The 20,290-nt window shown below is 38.8% G+C and overlaps 1 protein-coding gene across 2 annotated transcripts in view; it reads right to left on the minus strand.

Moving 5' to 3' along the window:
• Window positions 1-20,290, minus strand: part of abcc12 (ATP-binding cassette, sub-family C (CFTR/MRP), member 12) — a 117,490-nt gene that overhangs the window by 20,891 nt on the left and 76,309 nt on the right. For both annotated transcript variants that reach the window (XM_072596245.1, XM_072596243.1), the window contains 5 exons: window positions 19,577-19,680; window positions 16,507-16,707; window positions 9,640-9,866; window positions 3,756-3,893; window positions 3,451-3,637 (listed from right to left, as the gene is read on the minus strand). In XM_072596245.1, the coding sequence (XP_072452346.1) occupies window positions 3,451-3,637; window positions 3,756-3,893; window positions 9,640-9,866; window positions 16,507-16,707; window positions 19,577-19,680 (857 nt within the window). The remainder of the gene's footprint in view (window positions 1-3,450; window positions 3,638-3,755; window positions 3,894-9,639; window positions 9,867-16,506; window positions 16,708-19,576; window positions 19,681-20,290) is intronic.

Genomic DNA, 20,290 nt, shown 5'->3' on the forward strand with positions numbered 1-20,290 from the left:
CGCAAGGGGGTTGGTTATTTCCTATTCAGCCAGTAAGATGCAACGGAGAGTGAGCAGCAACACTTCCTCAAGCTCCTCTGAAATTAGCTGAAAAGGCATATTTTTACAGGCCCTCACTGGTTAAACTGCAGAGGATCACGGCACTTTGGTCTACGCTGAACTTCATGCTCACACAGACAGCCAAGGGGGAGCTTACATTTGCAAGTCAAAGGCTGTTTGAGCATGGGGATAAGCTGGGCAAGTACCTACCATATCTTGCTGGGAAAAAGAATGCTCCCCCAGGCCATTACCTCAATCAGAGAGGACACTGGAAATTTGATCTAAGATTCTGAAAGAATGAATGCAGCATTCTGGAAATTTTACTCTGAATTATACCAACCTGAAATTGGTAATGTGAGAGAGGGTGGGTTACGATGGAGTCTTTGTTTAAGAATTTGGACCTTCTAAGAGTGATCCCTGAACAAGAGTCTCCCCTCAATGCCCCATTGTCAGAGCAAGAGGTGCAGGAGGCTGTGAGGCAGCTCCAGAATGGGAAGGCGCTGGCTCCTGACAAGCTCCCCAGTGAGTTCTATCAAGAATTTATAAGTATATTGTCAAGGCCAATGCTTGGTATGTTTAATGACTCACATAGTCGTGGCCTCTCCCAACCATCTCTAGGAGAGGCGAACATCTCTCCCATTCTTACGAATGGGAAGGCACCAGAAGACTGTGCTTCCAATACACCCATTTCATTCCTGAATGTTGACTTCAAAATCCTATCCAAGACTCTGACATTAAGGCTAGAAACTGTACTGCTCTCCAACATTAAGGAGGATCAGACAGGGTTCATAAAAGGTTGCAGCTCGACGGATAATGTCAGAAGATTACTTAACATGATCCAAGTATGTCAATAGCAATCAGTACAGGGATTGGTGCTCTCCTTAGATGCAGAAAAGGCATTTGACAGGGTTGGGTGGCCATATCTTTTTCATACTCTGAAGCAATTTGGCCAGGGAGGGACCTTCATCAGGTGGGTGGAGGTTTTGTATAGTGATCCTCTTGCCACGGTCCTCACCAATGGTGTATGGTCAAGCAATTTTAATATTTGTTGGGCCAGTTGACAGGGCTGTCCCTTGTCAACATTGCTTTTCACAATGGTGATCGAACCACTGGCGGAGTCAATACGCAGGCGTCCCAATATAGCTGCTCCAGAAATGGGGACAAAATCACATAAGATCGCATTGTATGTGGATGACTTGCGTGTCTTCTTATCAAACCCAACAGTGTCAGTGCCACACCTGATACAATGCATCAATGCATTTGCTTGCTTCTCGGTTATAAGATCAATTTTGCAAAAGCCATGCCCATGGGTGGTCCCTGAGAGTGCCTGACCCTGAGGCCGGATCTCAGTTCCCTTTTAAATGGTCGCAGGAGGGCTTTCTCTACTTAGGCATATTTTTTACTCCTATTTTTGATCAGCTGTTTAAAGCCAATTTTGCCAATTTATTTCACAGACTCAAGCAGGAACTTCAGAGGTGGGAGGCGTTTCCGATCTCTTGGTTAGGTCAGATAGCCCTCATTAAAATGAATATTCTGCCCCGCCTGTTGAATCCTATGCAAAAGCGTCCTCTGCTTTTTACTGAGCAAATATTTAGAAGACTGAGCAGCTGGTTTAGTTCTTTTATCGCAAGTGGCCCCGAACTAAATTGACTAAATTGCAGTTACCTTACAGACTGGGAGCAGTGGGCCTCCCAGATAACAAAAACTAACAATTAAGCTTGTTGCTATCTTACGTTAATGATTGGGCCGGAGGGGACCTCACTCACTTTGGTTAGACACCGAAGCATCTCAGGCAAGATGCCTCCTTATTAGCCTGCTGTTCTTAGACAAATTGAGAACAGTTAAGGAATATTGCCACAGCCCAATAGTCATCAATACCATCAAGGTGTGGAGGGCAATGCGACAGGGTGAGGGCAATATTACTATAACATCATTTTTGACACCCAAAGTTGGTATGCCAGGCTTTCAGCCAGGAATGATGGAATCTGGGTTTAAACTATGGGTGTGTCTTGCCTGGTTGATTTATTCGAGTGGGATATATTGATGTCCTTTGACCAGTTGGCTTGGAAATATGAATTGCTCAGTAGGGATCTCTTTCATTTCTTTCAAATTAGAAACTTCATGCAAAAAGAGACCACACTTCTAACTGATCCTTCTCGATCTGACCTGGAGAAGAGGGTGTTGAATGCTGAGGATACATTATCTGTTAGCAATGTTTTCTCATCGGATAAGACTGAATGGCTCTAAAAGGTATGGGAAGATATCTGGGAAAATGCAACAGGACCCAATGCCTTGCAATTGAAGATTCTCCACTGGATCCATCTGGCTCCAGACCGCCTCGCTAAATTTAAAGTGGGAGCATCTCCAATGTGTCCTAAATGTAAAGTGAGCATGAGCACACTTACTCATTGTCTTGGTCCTGCCACAGACTGTGGGCATACTGGAGCGCTGTGGGAGGCGAAATGGAGAAGGTCTTGGGGACGGATGGGGAGATGGACATGATATCTCTTGTTCTTGGCTTTGTTCATTCCCTTTCATTGGATGCACAAGAAAAAAAAGGTTTTCAGTATCATCACTTCTTGTGGCAGGAAGAACATTCTATTTGGGTGGATGTCGGAAAATCCCCCAGGGCTGGCGGGTTGGTATAAGCTAGTTATGGAGCACATCCCCTTGGACTTTCTTACGAGTATGGAGCACCACAAAACTGAGAATTTCTATAAGTCATGGCGGCCCTGTTTGGACTACCTAGGTACAGATTTGTCCACCATATTAATAAGAGCCTTTATATAGCCATAGCAATTCTATGTAATGAATGTGGTATCCAGAGGGGAGGAGCTACAAACATATGAATATGTATAAACTTATTTATACATACATACTTATTTATGTATAAAACAATTGCTTTGTTTTGCTGAGCTGTGCTAAGGTTATTATCATTATTATTATTTTTAAGACTTTTCTTTTTTAGCTTAGTTATTAGTTGATATTTATGTAATTAACAGGTTTGATTTTTAATATTAGTTTGAATTGTTTGGCTTTGTATTTGTTGTAATATTCTTCCTTTTTTTAAATAAAAATATATTTTAAAAGGCTGCCGTCCTTCCATCCCCTCTTTATGAATAAAGTTCAAATGCGATACATATTACTTCTCCCAAAACATTATTCTTCATAATTTAGACTGGAACTTTTAAATTCTTGCTATGCAGTTGAAATAGTGCCTTTCATTCCAGTCTTTCCTTGGTGACTGAAATATCCTTTTCACTGAACAGGAAAATTTCAAATATATTGAAGTTGATTTTTTTCTGAATTCTATTGAGTGTGTTATTTCAGAAGCAATTTTATGGTACTTCTGAAGATCAATTAGAATAGTCAAAAGGTGAAAACGAGAAGAATACATAAAAGTTTCCTCACCTGAATAGCATATGACAAAGCAAGTCCCTTATTTGATGCAGGAATTGAGTCAGGACTCAGGATAACAAAGAGAGCCACAGTCAAAGTCATGAGAGCTGTGAGTATATCAATTCTCACAGCAAGCCATCGCATCGAACAGTTAAATAGTAAAAAATGGCTAGAATTTTTATCACTTAAGTCTTTAAACCTGTAAAATAATAAAGAACACTATTTTTGACAACAATTTAAGATTGAAAACAGTATAACTGTAGAAAATTGATCATTGTGATAAGCATAATATCAAAGATATAAAGAGCTTCACTTACCGTTCAATAAAATCATCTGTTTTATTGTAGGCATGAATTGTGCTTCTTCCTTGAATACTTGCGGTAATATGAGAGAACCAAGGGGATCTGCTAACGTTTTCTATTCTCTTCAGTTCTCTGATGCCTTGTTGAAAAAGTCTGCATAGAAAAAGCATTTAGGGTTTTTTTTTGGATTCTCTACCTGACTTTAAATAATTTTCCCTTCCTTCATTAATTCCCACAATAAGGGCCAAAAGGATGGATTGATCTGTTCTGAGGCTTCTGTCAATGGAAACAGATGCTAAAAATTGGTAGGAACAATTCTAGTGATGAAAACTTCAGAGTATGGCTTCAAAGATTACAATAAATAGATGTTTAAAAAGGTGAAGAGTTTACCCTGATGGACATTGACTCTCCAGTGAATGAATGCATCTAATATCATACCACATACTCATTTACAAGCAATCAGGATTAAGAATATTCTTCTCTCCTCAGAACCAAGTGTAGTGAATCAGCCAATAACATAACTAAAGATTAAAAACCTTTAATCAATATGCATTGTCATGTATGCAGGTACTGAAGTAATTTTACTGCTTCAATCATTATGATATTATTTTGTTCAATATGCTGCACATAGAACTTAAAACTGTGCAAACCCAAATTAACATAAAGTTGTTCAATTTGTTCATAGTTTGACTGGCATACAATGACACAGACTCTAACACCCATCCTAAATTTCTAAAACTAAATATCATTTATTTGATTCAGCATGTTCATTCTCAGGATTTCTCAGAACTGTGGAGTGAGCTCAAGCCTGGCACAACTTGAACAAGTTGTTTACTACATTCTCCCATCTAACGTTTTGCAATTAGATTTTAAAAACTTCAAAAGTACGAGTGATGATGATAGCTCATGGACAAAGGATGATGAAATGGGTGGAAGAAGGGAAACAAAGCTTAGTGCAGGGAAATACGAAGTGATGCACTTTGGTCGCACTTCAATAAAAAGAGACTATACTGTAAGTGTCACAATTCTAAATGATTGGAAAAGTAGAGAGACTTTGGTACCCATGTATACAAAATTTATATGTTACTAAGCAAGTTGATAAAGTTGCTATAAATGCCATGTGGGTTACTGGAGTTACAAATGTATCAGTGGAATGTAAAAGCAAAGAGACCATGCTGCATCTTTACAAATTTGCAGATAAGGCCTCTGTTGGAGTATTGTGGATTCAGCAAAATCATAAATGCTTTCAAAAAAGGAGCAAAGGAGATTTACTAGGATGTTATTACAGTTCCCCATTAAAGTTTAAAAAGTTGGGTTGGTTGTCATTGGATAGATAATGCTAAAAGATAACATAATAAAGGTTTCAAAATGTTGAGAAGTTTAGATAAAGTTGGTAAAGAAAATATTCCCTCCTGAGTAGATCAATAACTAGAAATCACAGATTAAAATATATTGGTTAAAGATAGAAAGGAGAAATGTTATCATCGAGTAGTTGGTATCTGAAATATTATACCTGAAAAGATAGTGTCAGTGATTCCATAAATCATTTTAATAGTGATTTTGATAGTGAAGTTGAGTCATGTGCAGGATAATGAACAAAAAACAGGGATGTGGTCTTTCAAAGACCCAGCATTCTAAAATAGCTTCTGTGTTGTCAGTTTCTATGATTTCATCTTCAGCTCCCTTTGAAATTAAGTTAAAAATCATATTTTCAGTTTTCATACCTTTCGTGTCTTATGTGTGTACTTTCAAAAAAATGAAAAACACTTTTTACAAAGACCTACAATTTGGGAGATAATTAAAGAATTCCACACTCAACTGTTTGTTGTAAACTATCAGCTATGCATCTGATCATATTATCCAGTGACATGGTTAGTTTCTTTTGTGAACACCTTAAAAACACACTCAAAAATGTGAAGTTCCACCTTACCAATTAGAGTTTAAAAGTTAATACCATTACAAAATAGCCTCATATTGCAGCTTCTTGGATACCAGCACTGCTGAGTTTAGCAAATTGATTTACTTTAAATGCATTAAATGACACAAACAGCATTTGAAGAAATTTGATGTAAATACATTAGTCAGTAGACTATAAATATCCCACAAAGGAATTTCAATGTTTTCATGTCTGTAAGTCCTAGTGTTAAAAGTTAAGGTGAAGGTGTGGATTTTTTAGAATTACAGAAATGGTAAGTTGAGGGGCCAAGTACATAGTGATGAAGTAATGTTCTATTAACAGCTAAATCACTAATAATCCTAACATTGTTGATTCGGCTGTACCTTACCTTTTTCCTTTAATTTAGATAGTAATTAGAGCCTTTATGTCAAAAGGCTTCTCAACCTGAAACTCTTCCTCTTAAATTAAATTGTTCCAATTTTAGATTTAATTAAAAGACTTATCTCTAAAATACAGTAGATACTTCCTTGAAACCCTATAGGGGGTGCAGTGGGGTGAGTGGAGTTAAGTGTTGGCACCGATTAGGTGAGTAGATATTTAATGAATGACTAACACACATTTGGCCTGTTTCATATTATTTGCTGAGAGGTACACTTTGGGCCTTGTTATGTGCAGAATATCATTGCATCATTTTTTGCATTGCTGCCATTTAAATTGTCAAACTTTATTTAAATCCATACAGAATACCCAGTAGTGTCACTAAGATGGAAATATGTCAAGGTTATTGAGAGCTTCTTTTAAATGTGGCTTGGAACTAAGTAGTCTATCATTTTAACAAATAAATATCACTCACCATAGGATGTTATGTGTATCGAGGGGTATTTTCCTAATCTTACTTTTCACATGCTTTTTATATTTAGAGTCATAGAGTCATAGAGATGTACAGCATGGAAATAGACCCTTTGGTCCAACCTGTCCATGCTGACCAGATATCCCAACCCAATCTAGTACCACCTGCCAGCACCTGGCCCATATCCCTCCAAACCCTTCCTATTCATATACCCATCCAAATGCCTCTTAAATGTTGCAATTGTACCAGCCTCCACCACATCCTTTGGCAGCTCCTTCCATACACATACCACCCTCTATGTGAAAAAGTTGCCCCTTAGATCTCTTTTATATCTTTCCCTTTTCACCCTAAACCTATGCCTCTAGTTCTGGACTCCCCGACTTCAGGGAAAAGACTTTGTCAATTTATCCTATCCATGCCCTTCATAATTTTGTAAACCTCTATAAGGTCACCCCTCAGCCTCCGATGCTTCAGGGAAAACAGCCCCAGCCTGTTCAGCCTCTCCCTGTAGCACAGATCCTCCAACCCTGGCAACATTCTCGTAAATCTTTTCTGAACCCTTTCAAGTTTCACAACAACTTTCCGATAGGAAGGAGACCAGAATTGCACGCAATATTCCAACAGTGGCCTAACTAATGTCCTGTACAGCCGCAACATGACCTTCCAACTCCTATACTGAATACTCTGACCAATAAAGGAAAGCATACCAAACACCTTCTTCACTATCCTATCTACCTGTGACTCCACTTCCAAGGAGCTGTGAACCTACACTCCAAGATCTCTGTTCAGCAACACTCCCTAGGACCTTACCATTAAGTGTGTAAGTCCTGCTAAGATTTGCTTTCCCAAAATGCAGCACCTCGCACTTATCTGAATTAAACTCCATCTGCCACTTCTCAGCCCATTGGCCCATCTGGTCAAGATCCTGTTGTAATTTGAGGTAGCCCTCTTCGCTGTCCACTACACCTCCAATTTTGGTGTCACCTGCAAACTTACTAACTGTACCTCTTATGCTCACATCCAAATCATTTATGTAAATGACAAAAAGTAGAGGACCCAGCACCGGTCACAGGCTTCCAGTCTGAAAAACCACCCTCCACCACCACCTTCTGTCTTCTACCTTTGAGCCAGTTCTGTATCCAAATGGTTAGTTCTCCCTGTATTCCATGAGATCTAACCTTGCTAATCAGTCTCCCATGGAGAACCTTGTCAAACGCCTTACTGAAGTCCATATAGATCACATCTACTACTCTGCCCTCATCAATCTTTTTTGTTACTTCTTCAAAAAATTCAAGCAAGTTTGTGAGACATGATTTCCCAAGCACAAAGCCATGTTGACTATCCTGAATCAATCCTTGCCTTTCCAAATACACGTACATCCTGTCCCTCAGGATTGCCTCCAGCAATTTGCCCACCACCGAGGTCAGGCTCACCGGTCTATAGTTCCCTGGCTTGTCTTTACCACCCTTCTGAAACAGTGGCACCACGTTTGCCAACCTCCAGTCTCCCGGACCTCACCTGTGACTATCGATGATATAAATATCTCAGCAAGAGGCCCAGCAATCACCTCTCTAGCTTCCCACAGCGTTTTCGGGTACACCTGATCAGGTCCTGGGGATTTATCCACCTTTAACCATTTCAAGACATCCAGCACTTCCTCCTCTGTAATCTGGACATTTTGCAAGATGTCACCATCTATTTCTCTACAGTCTATATCTTCCTTGTCCTTTTCCACAGTAAATACTGATGCAAAATATTCATTTAGTATCTCCCCCATTTTCTGTGCCTCCACACAAAGGCCACCTTGCTGATCTTTGAGGGGCCCTATTCTCTCCCTAGTTACCCTTTTGTCCTTAATATATTTGTAAACATTTTGTAAAATTTTGCTTTTCCAGCATTACATGACTGAATAAGGAGACAGTGCTTCATTTACTGCCTTGTCTATTGTACTGGATAGCACTTCCGAAAGGCTTGTGTTGATGCAATTTAGTGGGATTGATGTGGTATTGCCTTTAGAAATACTTGTACAACTACTTCCATTCCCTTTCAACTGGATAATCATTCAGCTTGTCAAGGAATTGTGTGAGAGAACTGAGCAGCAATGAGTTCACTGAAGAGTTTCCTTATGGCATCTGTCTATCCAAGCTCCAACATTCAGAATCTAGACAAGTCGAACTGCTATATGTTTCTATTAGCTCAGATCAGATTGATGATATAACGACTGGACAATTTAGTTTTAGTACTGCTGACCAAGACACCATGTGGACTCCAATGTGGTTTGTATGAAACATGTCATGGAATTTTCTGTGTCCTCCTCAATGGGCACAAGATACTTCATTTAAATGCTTCATCTGAAAGAACGCACTGTTGACAATGCAGTACCCCCTGAATATTACATTATAATGCCAACCTTGATCACATACTCAAGCCGTTGGAGTTCTTACGACTCAGTTGTGAACATATTACTATCAAGCCAAGGGTAATACCTTGTTGCATAATCTTCATAATGAACTTATATGAGAAAAAAACATCATATGCCGTCTTCTCTGATAAAAATTAAATTCTGTTTCTCCAGAACTTTGGTGAGACCAAAAAATTAAGAATTAAATGGAGCTACTCAAATATATTCAGCAGACAATGATATAAAAGGTGATACAATAGTGATAAAAAAAAACCAGAAATATGCAACAAGCAAGACTGCTTATTTCTGAAAGGAGAAAAGATGAGTCAATATTTTAAATCTCAGGTACTTAGTAGAGTAGATTTTCCAAGCTAGAATTTAAAATATTCCTCTTTCCTCTCATCTGTGCAATCCCACAATTTGCACCTTTTGTTTTCATCTCTGCTGTATTTAATCATATGTTGCGATACTTACATCTCCCCAAAGAGATCATGAATTTCAAATTTACCCTCTACAATTTTTTGAAAAAGTTGTTCTCAATGGGGTATACTTTATGATTTTGTGATCTTAGTATACAGCTTCCCACGTTGATTGTATATTGGGAGTTCGAACGTGGAACTGAATTCAACGTTAGTAAAAACTCCAAATCTTAAGGAATTGAATTTATGCCAAGGTTGCAAATCAATAGCCCAATGCTTTTAATGCTCCATTATTGAGTACATTAAAACTATTTAACAAACATAGGACTTACTTGAAAATGATAACAAAAACTATAGCCATGATAACAACTGCGATGAGAAGGTATGGAAACACTGCTGCCAAGGTTGCTATCGTGAACAGCACGATCAACACCTGTTGTAGAAAATTCTCAGCTTGAAATGGTAGCCTCACATCAATTTCATCCATGTCCTTGGAAAAACGGTTAATGATCCTTCCAAGTGGGGTGGTGTCAAAGAATTTCATTGGACTATGCAAAATCTTGTTTTTAAAAAAGAAAATAAATGAAATACAATTCCCAAATTAAGTGGTTATTACCAAAGTGAATATAAAGTGAAGCTTATACTACTACTTTTCAATAATTCTTACAAGATTATCGTCTGCGTTGTAAGTCCCACTTCTGTTCAAAAATTTAGCTCTATATCCTCGGGGAAACCAATTGGAAGCACATTTTATAAAGAACAGAATTTTATATCAGGGTGCACAAGCCCCTCACACCCTGGGGGCAGGATACTATAGTCCTCTGTCAGTGGGTTGCAAAGTTTCCATAAAATTCCCCTGATATCCTTCTCATTGTCCTTCCTGACCAGTTTGTAATTTTATGATGAGACAGGTAAGACTTGAGTCAATCCATCCACTCTTCCTCCATTTTGCAATCTTAAATTGGCGACTGATCCTGTGTGCTTCCCCCCCCCCCCCCCCCCCCCCCAACTCTTGCCTCAATTTTAGAGTGGGAAATGTCTGTCGGGCATCTTTATACAGGTCTCATGTTGATGAGTACATCTGTATGGCTGGCAACCTTTCCATATTGGGCAACCTCACCAAGGTCTGCACCACATGATAGCTCCCTTCTCCACTCTTAGTCCCCCTGTGCAATTCAGCCTCACCATTAACTCTCTCATCCCTGTCTCCCCAGCAATCCCATGTCTTATCTCTCCTTGAGACCACATGTACCTAAGATCTTTTAGGGGATTTGTAACTTGACAAAATGGAACAACTGCTAAAGTGGGAGGTAGGAAGCACCCATGTCCCAAGTGTTGCTAATACACTAAAATAAAACTATCCTGTGACAGGGTGAATGATCTCCCTAACTAGCACCGCATTATGACAAGTTACATAATCTGTCAAATATTATGATATCATAACCAAATACACAGATTTTACTAATTACTAGTAGAAACACTTGGGCAAAAATATACAAATAACTGATAAATCACAAAATACAATTTGTGTATTTATTCAAGCAATAATCTCCAAGAGATTGGATATGTGTGTATGTTCATTTACTTATTTTGGGTCCAATGGATAATGCTGAAAACAGACGATTGCATTTAACATCTATCAGTTTTCAAGTTGTGCTAGACATTGCACCAGTAAAATGAAGAAATTGAATTTACTGAAGAATGTATTTCTTTTGGAAATTCTTTCAGAAACAATGTCATGTAGTATTTTCTAACCCTGCCACCTTGTTCAGAACAGATGAACAAAGCAACGTCTTAAAAATGCTGTCACACTGATATATCTCAGGCTAAAAGCACCAGAGCATTGATTTTCTCTTCTTTCTGTCTGTCACTGTGGAGACCTAACATATAGTAGATTTGTTTACGAGAACAGTGGCTTTTAACATCTGAGCACCAGCCTCAGCACATCTATCCAAAAACCCAAGTGACAAGGCATACCTACAAATTTGCGGTGGTGTTTCTGTTGTGCTATAAATAGAGTGTAACTTGAACCTTTCCTGCAGAAGGAAGAGAAATGAAGTTGCCTCTATGAATAAATTTATAGCTTCATTTGTTTTGTTCAGTTGAAGATCAGGAGTGACTGAGCTGGCTCTGAAACAATTTTTAGCAAAGAAATTGCTGACAAGTCACTTTTCCCTATTACATCCTGCCACTGTTAACATTTAGCATACCTTGGATGGCATGTACTTAATATTTTTGGAAGAAGTGAGAATCTCGGCATATGACAGGAAGAAATATTATAATGAAGAGAGCTAACTGTGGAAAAGGAAAGGTGAATAGAAATTTCAGGTTTCTTTGATGGTTTTCAAACAAAAAGCCTAAGTGTTTGAGTGGGCTTCTCTGCAGCAATTGACTCTCCACCCACATGGAGACAGTGAGGTCAGCAGATGCTGGAGATCAGAGTTGAGAGTGTGTTGCTGGAAAAACACAGCAAGTCAGGCAGCATCAGATGAACAGGAAAATCAACATTTCAGGCCGGAGCCCTTCATCAGGAATGAGCCTATTATAGATGATGGGAGGTCATCCAGGACAGCATTACAAACAGATGTGAACAGGAAGAATGGCTCCACTCTTTTGCCACTCTTCATTTGACTGCAACAAGTGTTTTTGTTTAAAAAGGTTATGTTTGCCAAATCATTCAGTATCCAACAATTGGCATGCTGTACCTTCACACAGCTAGGATTTCTTTAGATTTAAAAAGGAAAAAGAATGCTACTTGCTATATTTAGCCCATTCTAAACAAAATATTTTAAATGCCCTGACTTCCATACACATAGGCACTCCAAGTTTACCGTGTATGCACAAATAACTTACAAATAGGAGTTAAAAATCACGCAACACCAGGTTATGGTCCAACAGGTTTATTTGGAAGCACTAGCTTTTGGAGCGCTGTTGCTTCATCAGGTAGCTGTGAAGGAGCAGTTCTCTGAAAGCTAGTGCTTCCAAATAAATCTGTTTTACTATAACCTGATGTTGTGTGATTTCTTAACATTGTCCACCCCAATCCAACACTAGCACCTCCACCGTACATTTGGAAAAGAGACTAAGCAGAATTTTTAGAGTTCATTAAGAGTTGAAAGTGTAGCGATCTTGTAAGTTAATAATGAATGGTTTCAAGCTGGGTTTGTGGTCCCTCTGGATTCAGCATTGAGATAATTCAAGGATGTTAATGGATGATTTATGTCAGTATTATGGCATTAGTAGTTTCTGTGTTGATTCTTAAAGCTCTGCCTGTGGCATGTGGATGGTTGAACAGCAGACAGGTCTCAACCTTTCAAGCTGGATAGACAGAGAGTGAATGAGAATGGCTCATTCTGAGGCCCTGCTCCTTCAGAACCATTTTTTAAAACTCATGTTCTTTGGTCTGGAGGCCAGTAATTTCTTAAACACAGAAGAATGTTAGTTGGTTTGTCTCATAATCACCTCTGTGCAATGATCTAAATGTGTCATCTCTAGTGAATTCTGGGTCAATGCTTTGCATCATTAGATTATGGCTGAATTAATTATTTTCTCAGTCAGAGTTTGTTGTCTGAGATGATTACACCTAATGTTTCTTCCTCATCTAGTTGAGTACCCAGGTGATGTCTGGACGCTTTACGTATCAGAAGATGGCTCTTCAGACTCCTTCAATGTGATTGACTCTGATGGGGCTATCCAGACAGGCTGAGTACAGTTTAATGGCTTTGGAATTTCTGAGGTAAAGTCATGTAAATTTACAACATCTTAAAAGCTGCTACATCAAGTTACGGCAAGATTATTTCAGCCTTTAAAACAAAGAGGTTTTCAGCCCAATAATTAAATAAAATATTTTTTATGTGAAGTATGATTTTATAACAATTGTAATAATCAAGTTAGGAGTAACACCAAATTACAAAGACTGCAAAAATGTTGCCCTATATCAAAACAATAATATCATACAAGTCTTATAGCTGTCCATCATATTGTAATTGTACACTGGAACAAAATTTATGATGTAAAATTTTACATCAATGTGACCATTGATTGAATCCTTTTGTTTGTCTCTGTGTTGCCTTGGTTTGACATGAACTGCACTGAACTACAGTACTTGTAAAAGGCATCCTCCTATAACAATGGTAAGTAGTATCTAGTTATAGAGTCACAAATCAAACCTGACTTCCAAGGTTCCAATGAGGACTTTTTGCATTCAGACCATCAGTCATGCATGTGAGTAAAAAGATCTTGTACACTACAAACAGATTATTGGAATTGTACACTTCCACAATAATCTATCCATTTCAATATCTTTGTTAAGAAACTGCCTGTTACATTCAAGAATCCACGATTGTACAAGGTCTTGATAAATGTATATCTTATAATGTTAATGTAAGTGTTGGCAAACAACTAAGCAGTAACTGACAAGTAATTAATCTGCCAGCCTTAGTAGGCATGGGAGTTTATGCAATCAGGTATCAGAAATTATTCTGTTAAGGAAAAAAGAGCAGTTTTGTTAAGACAGAACATGCCCATAATTAAAATACTGGTATATTAAAGACAATAACACAAGGAATTTGCTCAGGGGTAAAATTTCAGATGCAGCAACTTTGGCAGAAAATCAATGGAAATCCCATATTCAGGTGATCAGTGAGGAGCTCTGAAACAATTCCAAGCCTATTTTGCAACGTTTCCACAGTTGGCTTTACTCTTCAGACAGGAAACTGAAGAACAGAAGTGCAACTTTCAAGTGAAGTGTGGTATTCTGATAGAGGTGACATCTTGAAAAATGTCCATATTACAGAGGAGAAAATGCTGGATATCTTGAAATGCATAAAAGTGGACAAATCTCCAGTACCTGATCAAGTATACCCTACAACTCTGTGGTAAGCCAAGGAAATGATTGCTGGGCCTCTTGCTGAGATATTTGTATCATCGATATTCACAGGTGAGATGCTGGAAGACTGGAGGTTGGCTAATGTGGTGCCAGTATTTAAGAAAGTTGGTAAGAACAAGCCACGGAACTACAGACCGGTGAGCCTGACATCAGTGGTGGGCAAGTTGTTGGAGGGAATCCTGAAGGACATGTATTTGGAAAGGCAAGGACTGATTAGGGATGGTCAACATGGCTTTGTAAATGAGAAATCATGTCTCACAAACTTGATTGAGTTTTTTGAAGAAGTAACAAAGAGGATTGATGAGGGCAGAGTGGTAGACGTGATATACATGGACTTCAGTAAGGTATTCGACAAGGTTTCCCATGGGAGACTGATTAGCAAGGTTAGATCTCATTGAATACAGAGAGAACTAGCCATTTGGATACAGAACTGGCTCAAAGGTGGAGGACAGAGGGTGGTGGTGGAGAGTTGTTTTTCAGACTGGAGGCCTGTGACCAGTGGTATGCCACATGGATCAGTGATGGGTCCACTACTTTTCATCATTTATATAAATGATTTGGATGGGAGCATAAGAGGTACAGTTAGTAAGTTTGCAGATGAAACCAAAATTGGAGGTGTAGTGGACAGCGAAGAAGATTACCTTGGATTACAATGAGATCTTGGTCAGTTGGGCCAATGGGCTGAGGAGTACAGATAGAGCTTAATTAGTTAAATGTGAGGTGCTGCATTTTGGGAAAGTAAGTCTTAGCAGGACTTATACGCTTAATGGTAAGGTCCTAGGGAGTATTGCTGAATAAAGAGACCTTGCAGTGCAGGTTCATAGCTCTTTGAGTCGCAGATAGATAGGATAGTGAAGAAGGCATTTGGTATGCTTTCCTTTATTGGTCAGAGTATTGAGCACAGGAATTGGGAGGATATGTTGCAGCTGTATAGAACATTGGTTAGGCCACTTTTGCATGCAATTCTGGTCTCCTTCCTATTGGAAGGATGTTGTGAAACTTGAAAGGGTTCAGAAAAGATTTACAAGGATGTTGCCATGGTTGAAGGATTTGAGCTGGAGGGAGTGGTTGAATAGGCTAGGGGTGTTTATCCTGGATCCTTGGAGGCTGAAGGGTGACCTCATAGGGGCTTATAAAATCATGAGGGGCTGGATAGGGTAAACAGACAAGGTCTTATCCCTGAGGTGGGGGAGTCCAGAACTAGAGGGTATAGGTTAGAGTGAGAGGGGAAAGATATAAAAGAGACCTAAGGGGCAACTTTTTCAAACAGAGGGTGATACAGGTATGGAATGAGCTGCCAGAGGATGTGGTGGAGGCTGGTACAATTGCAACATTTAAAAGACATCTGGATGGGTATATGAATAGGAAGGGTTTGGTGGGATATGGGCCAGGTGCTGGCAGGTGGTACTAGATTGGGTTGGGATATCTGGTCAGCATGGACGGGTTGGACCAAAGGGTCTGTTTCCATGCTGTACATCTCTATGAGTCTATAACTAATTTGGAACTGGGAATTACTGCATAGAAATAGATGCAGGAAAGTAAATCCATAAGTGAAAAGGATATCTGATACATGTCCTAAAACATAATTTAATCATTACAGTTGTACTTTTAGCATCAAGATTATTACTGTTTTATATTTCCTGAGAGAATAAAGTGAAACAGAATCTTGTGGCGGTGCCAGGAGTGTCAGCTGTTATACCCATCAACTTTTATCGGGAAGGCCCACATTGAATCTTGTGTCATTCAAGCACTTGACATGGCAGTGATGGGTCCAGGATGGATTCAGACCAGTTGAGTGATGGCAGGAAGGGAGTTACAGGGAGGGAGTTGGCAGTGAAGGCAAGGGGTTGGCTTTCAGCTTCTCCTGTCCTGAAACCATCTCCGTTGTTCATGGACTGAATGCCTTTAAATGAGAGTCAACCCCAGCTTCACCCTCCCATTGGGACCCCAAAAGCAAATAAACCAGAAATTGTTGATTTCTGTGTCATTTCTAACTTGCTGAGCACCCCTGCCCATCACTAGCTTAATACCAGCAGCAACAGGATGCCCCTTAAGAGCCTCAATTGCTAGTAGGATAGAAAGACTGTCCATGGGCTGCCCACCGCAGTCATAATTATGATGGAAGCTTGAAGGTAGCAGATTCTTGACCCAGGAACCTACCACTCAATTAAATGCACATTGCAATCAATCCCACCTTGCAGGAACAGTGAAAAGTCCACCCTGCGTATGTCAATATATTAATTTAAAGTCAAAGTTAATTTCACCTTTATAACTGAAATCTATAAATTCCTGTATCAAACATGCATCTTACCTTGTAGAATACATTGTCATGTAATGAAGATGAAGCTTTCAAAGTAAACTTTGTGAAAACAAATCCCTTAATGACACTCAGAACAATGATTACAACAATGGACATCCCATAAATTAGTTGGTAGAATCCTAGCTGGGGATTATTGGTGATGCTGCTACAGTCCCCTGTCGTGGTATTGTTCCTTTGTGCAATACAGTCAGGCTACATAATTAAATACAAAACAAGATTGTCAAAAGCTTAGTTCCTTAGACACAAAACACATAACAGTCTAGGAATTACACATTAATAGCTGAATCGTCAGGCAAACAGTAGGGCAGATTAGTTGGTGAATTTCCCTTCAGAGGTGCTCTATTGCTCATCACATCATATCCAATGTTACTTAGATTAGATTGGATTACCTACAGTGTGGAAACAGGTCCTTCGACCCAACAAGTCCACACCGACCCTTCGAAGAGCAACCCACCCAGACCCATTCCTCTACACTTACCCCTTTATGGGCAATTTAACATGGCCAATTCACCTAACCTGCACATCTTTGGATTGTGGGAGGAAACTGGAGCATCCGGAAAAAATAGTTTTTCTTGGTCGAATTACTGTTCCAATACTGAATTGTATAACTCATGTATGACTCAGTACAATAAAGGAGGTAAAAACAATGACTGCAGATGCTGGAAAGCAAATACTGGATTAGTGGTGCTGAAAGAGCACAGCAGTTCAGGCAGCATCCAACGAGCAGCGCAATGGTATTAAAGGAGCTGGAACTTGTGGGTCTTTGGGGCATGTAGGATTCACCAATCCTTCCTCAAGAGCAAGTTGAAATCAAAAAAGGAGTGGTACAAATTATGGATGGAAGAAGCATCTTGCCAATACAATTTTCTTTCTTAACCAGAGAGGGTTGGGGATGATTTCAATCTCAGATTCTTACTCCTCCAGTCCCAACACAGCAGACTTTGACACTGAAAGATAACATAACTTCTACCTACACTGTTAATGAATTTGGAATCATTAATGTTGTGCCAGGGAAGCATTGTTTATTTTGTTAGTATTTTTGTAAAATTTAGATTAGTTTTCATTTTGTTTCAGAAACACACTGGTTGCTGAAGATGCATCTTCTGCAGACAAGCAGGAGGCTAGAAGAACACAGCAAGCCAGGCAGCATCACGAGGTGGAGAAGTTCAACGTTTCAAGAATAATGCTTATTCAGGACTGGGGTGGGGATAGGGGGAATTGCAGATAAAATGGGGTGGGGGTAGGGTTATGGGTGGGAAGAGGGTTGGAGTGGTGAGGTGGTAAGATGCATTTTATCACTCACTGTCAATCCAACAATCAACACAGAACAGATCAAGAAATCTTTGCACAGAAGTTTTCTACTCCTGTTAGAATTTCTCACAGTTTAATTACCTAGAACTCTGGCTTTTGTATATGGAAATGCACAAATAATTGACAACTACTGAATATGAATTTTGGAAAATATAATTATTGATGTGAAACCTTTGGGCTATCCCTTTGGTATAACTAATCCTGAATGTGAATTCAGTGAGGCGGCAATCATTAGTACCATTGCCTCTGGCTGCATGGCTGCTGTTTACTGCCCAATTTGTATTTATTCTCCAAACTGCATTATTAACAACTATATCTGCTTTAGATGCAATTGCACAAATTACTGCTGAATCACTTGGAAATTCTTTAGTGCTCCCAAAACAATTTAAAATTCTTTTTGTGATTGTAGTATAGTTAGTAAAGTATATTTTAAATTTATATTTCTTTCTATTTATTGCAAATAAAAGTTAAAAGACACAGGGCAAGTGAAGACCATTTGGTCCATTGTCCCTGTGTCAGTTCATGGAAAGAACTATTGAATTAGCTCAACACTATTTGATCTTTCCTCAGAGCAATTCTTATCCAATTTCCTTTTTATAATTAACATTGAATTTACTTCCTTCATCCTTTCAGGCAATGCAAGAACTTGTTATGAAAATTTTGTTTGCTTCATGCACTTTTCATAGCTCATAGAATCTCTACCATATAGAAGCATGCTATTCAGCCCATTAAGTCCACACCGACCATCCTAAAAGCATTGAACAGACCCACCCTCCACCCTTACCCTGTAACTCAGCATTTCCCGTGGCTAATCCACCTAGCCTGCATATCCCTGGATACTATGGGCAATTTAGCATGGCCAATCCATCTAACCTGCACATCTTTGGACTGTGGGAGGAAATCAGAACAGCCAGAGGAAACCTATGCATATATATGGGAGGAATGTGCAGTCTCCACACAGACAGTTGCTCAAGGGTGGAATTCAACCAAAGTTTCTGGCACTATGAGGCATCGTGCTAACCACTGAGTCACCTTGCTGCCCTTCATTATCTCATTGAATCTGTTTTCTCTGGTTACTGATTCTTCTGTCATTGGAAACAACTTCTTATTTATCCTATAAAAATTATTCATGATTTTAAACATGTCTGTCAAATCTCCTCTTAATGCCTCTGTTCTAAAAATAGCAAATACATCTTTCCCAGTCTCTCCATTAAACTGATATCATTCTGGTAACTCACTTCTGCATCCTCTCTAAGGCATTGACATGGTCCCTAAAGTATGTTGCCAAGAACTGATTACAACTTCCAGTTGAGACCGAACCAATGTTTTATAAAGGTTTTGCAAAATCCCTTGCTAGGGTGGAATCTATTTCTATTTTTTTTTTAAAACTGCCTTTTTAACAGCCTTCTCCTATGTTTTATGTTCCACATAATCTTCCCGAACAGCAGAAATAGTTTCTTGCTATCTAATCTAACTGTTCCCCTTAATATCTCAAAAACTTGGGGAAAAAATCACCAATATTCTAAATTATGTGGAAAATAATTTTAGATTTTTAAAAAAAAATCTCTCCTTGTCATTTAACATTTGAAGTTCTGGTATTGTGCTGACACAATCATCTTACTTTTAGTACCCAAAGTAAAATCCTATCTCATCCTGTTGAAAAACAAAGTGGAAGCCCTTTACCCATTTATAGTGTGTACACCTTATTTCAGAGAAAACACTTGCATTTGTTGTATAAAGTGAAGCTTACCCCAGCCCCCTCTTCTATCCAATAACTTAACCACCATCCGCTAAAAGTTGTCGAGGCAATTATGAGGATGAATGTAAAGAGAACAAATAGAAATAATATATATCCTAGAAAATAAATCAAAACAATCAATTCAATTAACTATTTACTGAAGTTCACATCAAAAAGAATACAGAGATCAAAATAATATGAAACTATATGTCATAAACTATACGTCAACATTGAAAGATAAATATGTTGCCAATGAATCATATATGAACATGTCATTGCTGCAACCCAGATTGACAAGATAGAATGCTCAGAGTGGAAAAATAAGGGTGTAAAGTAAACATTACCACCCAAGTTTATATTAATTTCAAGAACGTGAAGCACAAAGCTACAGAGAATTTGTGTAATTTATAAGGAACATTAGTCTAAATTCATTGTCTACACAAAAACAAACTGCAAGACATTTATATCATAAAAATGTAATGTTGCAGATGCTGGAATTCTGAAACAAAAATAGAAAATATTACTTTCACAAAGGTCAGAAAGCATTTTGCAAAGTGCAGGCAAAATAACTTTGGATGCAGGATCCTGCATCAGAATATCAATTATTATATGATTGATATGATCTGACATTGTTATGTGTTGCTGGGACAGTATACTGATAGGTGTATCCAAAATTCTCTGAGAAGAGCAGATTGCAGTCAGATATTAGCTCTGGGCAAACTACTG

The sequence above is a fragment of the Chiloscyllium punctatum genome, chromosome 26 (genome assembly GCF_047496795.1).
Source record: "Chiloscyllium punctatum isolate Juve2018m chromosome 26, sChiPun1.3, whole genome shotgun sequence".
NCBI lineage: Eukaryota > Metazoa > Chordata > Chondrichthyes > Orectolobiformes > Hemiscylliidae > Chiloscyllium > Chiloscyllium punctatum.